At 29.2% G+C, this 3,203-nt stretch overlaps 1 protein-coding gene across 1 annotated transcript; it reads right to left on the minus strand.

The window, feature by feature from the left end:
- Window positions 1-2,037: 2,037 nt before the first annotated feature.
- LOC123899138 lies at window positions 2,038-2,878 on the minus strand. The gene has a single exon (XM_045950201.1). The coding sequence runs from the start codon at window positions 2,728-2,730 to the stop codon at window positions 2,245-2,247; it is 486 nt and encodes a 161-aa protein (XP_045806157.1). The 5' UTR covers window positions 2,731-2,878; the 3' UTR covers window positions 2,038-2,244.
- Window positions 2,879-3,203: the final 325 nt, after the last annotated feature.

The following is a 3,203-nucleotide window of genomic DNA, read 5'->3' on the forward strand; positions in this document are numbered from 1 at the left end:
TAATAGTCATTTCATTTGAACTATGTTTTTTTAAGTCATAGTTAATCTAACTAGTTGAGGTTAAATTGTTTGATTTTAGAATTTGAATTCTTAAGTGTTTCTCATTCTTATTTGGTCAAGTTGAATAGTGAGATTGAGATTGTTTGATCTCCTTAGTTCCTTTCAGTCTAATTGGTTGTGACTTAACAATCCTTTCATAATAACTAGGTTTCTTGTGTAATAATTCGTCCAACAATATGAGATTGAACTGTTAGCTAGAATGTTGAAATTCAATTTTTTAAGTGTTTATCATTTCAATTAGGTCAAGTTAAATAGATTAACTGAGATGAATTGATTCCCTATGTCACAATTGAGAAAATTAGTCGAGACTTAACACTCATTTTATATGAATTACGTTTTTTGAGTCATAGTTAATCTAACTAGTTGATGTTGAACTGTTACATTATCGACATTTAAATTCTTAAGTGTTTTACATTTTAATTTGGTCAATTTATTTCTTTGGTTCTTATCGGTAGAATTGGTAGCAACTTAATAATTCTTTTCTGATAACTAGGTTTTTGATTCACAGGTAATCCAATTAGTTGACATCGAAATATTATATTGCTAAAAATTTAAATGTCATGGGTCTCGTTCCAATTAGGTGGTATTGAATTGTTTGAGATAAAAATTAAAATCAAACACGTACAATACAATTAAAGTTGTCCTGTCAAGTCCCTTAAGTTTAAACATATCAAACGCACCCTTAATCATAGTTGGTAGAATTACTTCTTTTTTTTTTGGCTTAATTAGTAAAATGGTCCCTTAAAGACATTTTTGGTTTCATATTGGTCCCTTAAAGAAAAAAAAAGTCCAAATAGGTCCCTTAAAGAAAAAAAAGTCCGAATAGGTCCCTTAAAGACATCTCCGTTAATCAGTCTTTTGATTTAAAAAATTGAAGGAATATTTTTAGTAAAGGGTAATTTTGGTAGAAACTCTCAAATATCTCAAATATTGTACAAAAAAAATATTTGAGAGTTTCTACAAATATATATATATATATATATATATATATATATTTGAGAGTTTTCCAAAAAAAAAAAGGTACCGTATATATAATATTTGAGAGAGTTTTTTAAAAAATATATAACATTTGAGATATTTGAGAGTTTCTACCAAAATTACCCTTTATTACAAATATTTCCTCACCTCCCCTTCACTCCATCTACTTTGAAACAAACATACCCTAAAGGAAAATGTTACTCCATCCGATCATATATATAAAAAAAGTTTATTTTTTAGATTTATTGTAAAATTGATGTATCTAGATAACATTATAGTCTAGATACATCATCTTTACATTGAATTTAAAAGGAAAATGTTACTCCATCCCATATCTTTTTATTTTATTTTTTACAAAACATCTCTATTTATTTTGACAAAAGGCAATTTAGGAAATTTCTTTAATTTCCATTTTAAATTTTTTGTAAATTAAAAGAGTAATTTAGGAAATTTCTATTTAAAGAAGTCTTGAAATGACATGTTAAATTATTATTACATGTGGACCAATTAAAAGTATACACCTTAACAATGTACCGGTACACGTCCACATAAGATGTGTACCGGAGTGCTCACCTAATAGTATTAGTATTTAGTAGTGGATCATTTTAAAATAAACTAAATAAAATAAAAATGGATCATTTTATTTTACTTATAGTATTTTTTTTGGTTGATAGACGAAAATGGCAAAACCATTAAAAACTCACACACATAAAGTGGAGTGACCAGTGTTCGAACTCCAGTCCCGACGCAATTTCGACATTTAGGATTTGTGGACTACTTATAGTACTTTTTTTACGCAGTATAATGTACCTTTTTTTTACCCAAAAAATAAAGTAACTTTTACTAAAGTCTTTTTTTTTTTTCCTTTCGTATACCTATATTGCAAAGGGTTTAAGGGAATATTGGTAGAGTAATTTAGGATATTTAAATTAAAAAAAAAAGTTTAGCCAACAGGTTAATATAAGTGTTCGTATACCAACAACTAGAGAATTAATAAAGATTTATTATATGCATAACAGGATAAAAAAACATTCTTAGATGAAGAAAATGTTGTATAACTATTTTAATTAAATATCTAACCAAATTCAGGAAAATAACAAACACTAGATTAAAATACAAATCTGTGAAGTGTATGTATAAATATGTAACTCATTTTTAATTTCAATCCTGATTAAATTATCCTAAAAGAAAAGATAAAAAAAAAAATCAAATTAAGTTTATTGTTGACTCTGGATGTAGATGTTCGTGCGGTGTGTGTTCTTCTTGAAGATTGAAGGCTGAGAGAGGAAACGACCTAGCAATCCCAGAGGAATTTGCAAACGATATTTTATTAGAAGAAGCTTCATCGACGAAGATATCCGATATATTGACCCACACGAATAGCTCTTTAGTCTTAACACCGGTGACTCTACGCATACGATATTCCTCCACGAAGGCCGTGACAACCGTATCAAATGAAACCGTGCGACCAATGTCATCGAACCGGTGCACCTTCTTTTGTGGTTGCTTGAGCCACACGAAACCCGTGATACGATTATAACCCATTTCAAAAATGTTGTCCAAAGGAAGCAATCCTTTTGGAAGCATAATTTCATCTAGGAGAAGACGTGATTTTTCCTTGCATATTTCCTCTCCCTCATATATCTCTGCCTCATCCCTTTGATGTTCTATTATTTGATGTGGGTTTGCCATGTTTTTTTGTTTGATATATTTGATTTTTTGATCATGTTGAAAAATGCTATGGAATTAGTTTTAGGTTCAATGAGATGGGAATTTTTAAGGGAACTACCTAGATTTAGAATAGGAAGAAAAAGGGTAGTGTTGTTTTTAGCTAGGGAGGGACCAATGACACTTTTTTGTGGTAGTTAAAATAAGAATGGGGTTGAAACCTATCACATTATTATACTGATGAGAGAAACCGTTCAAATATTGTCATGATTTTCGTGACACTACACAATACTAGTATAGCATTATCATTTTTTTTTACTAAAATATATTCTCATCATTTTGTTAGCCATTCATTATGGTATTGTAACAAAAAAAAGCCATTCATTATGGTATGGATTTAAGCATAATTAAGTTAAGGAAAATGCTAAACAGTGCCCCCGGGGCACTAGTTAAGGATACAAATATAAAAGTTTTATCTTGTAAATTGTGCATTCAAT

Source organism: Trifolium pratense, linkage group LG7, assembly GCF_020283565.1.
Source record: "Trifolium pratense cultivar HEN17-A07 linkage group LG7, ARS_RC_1.1, whole genome shotgun sequence".
NCBI lineage: Eukaryota > Viridiplantae > Streptophyta > Magnoliopsida > Fabales > Fabaceae > Trifolium > Trifolium pratense.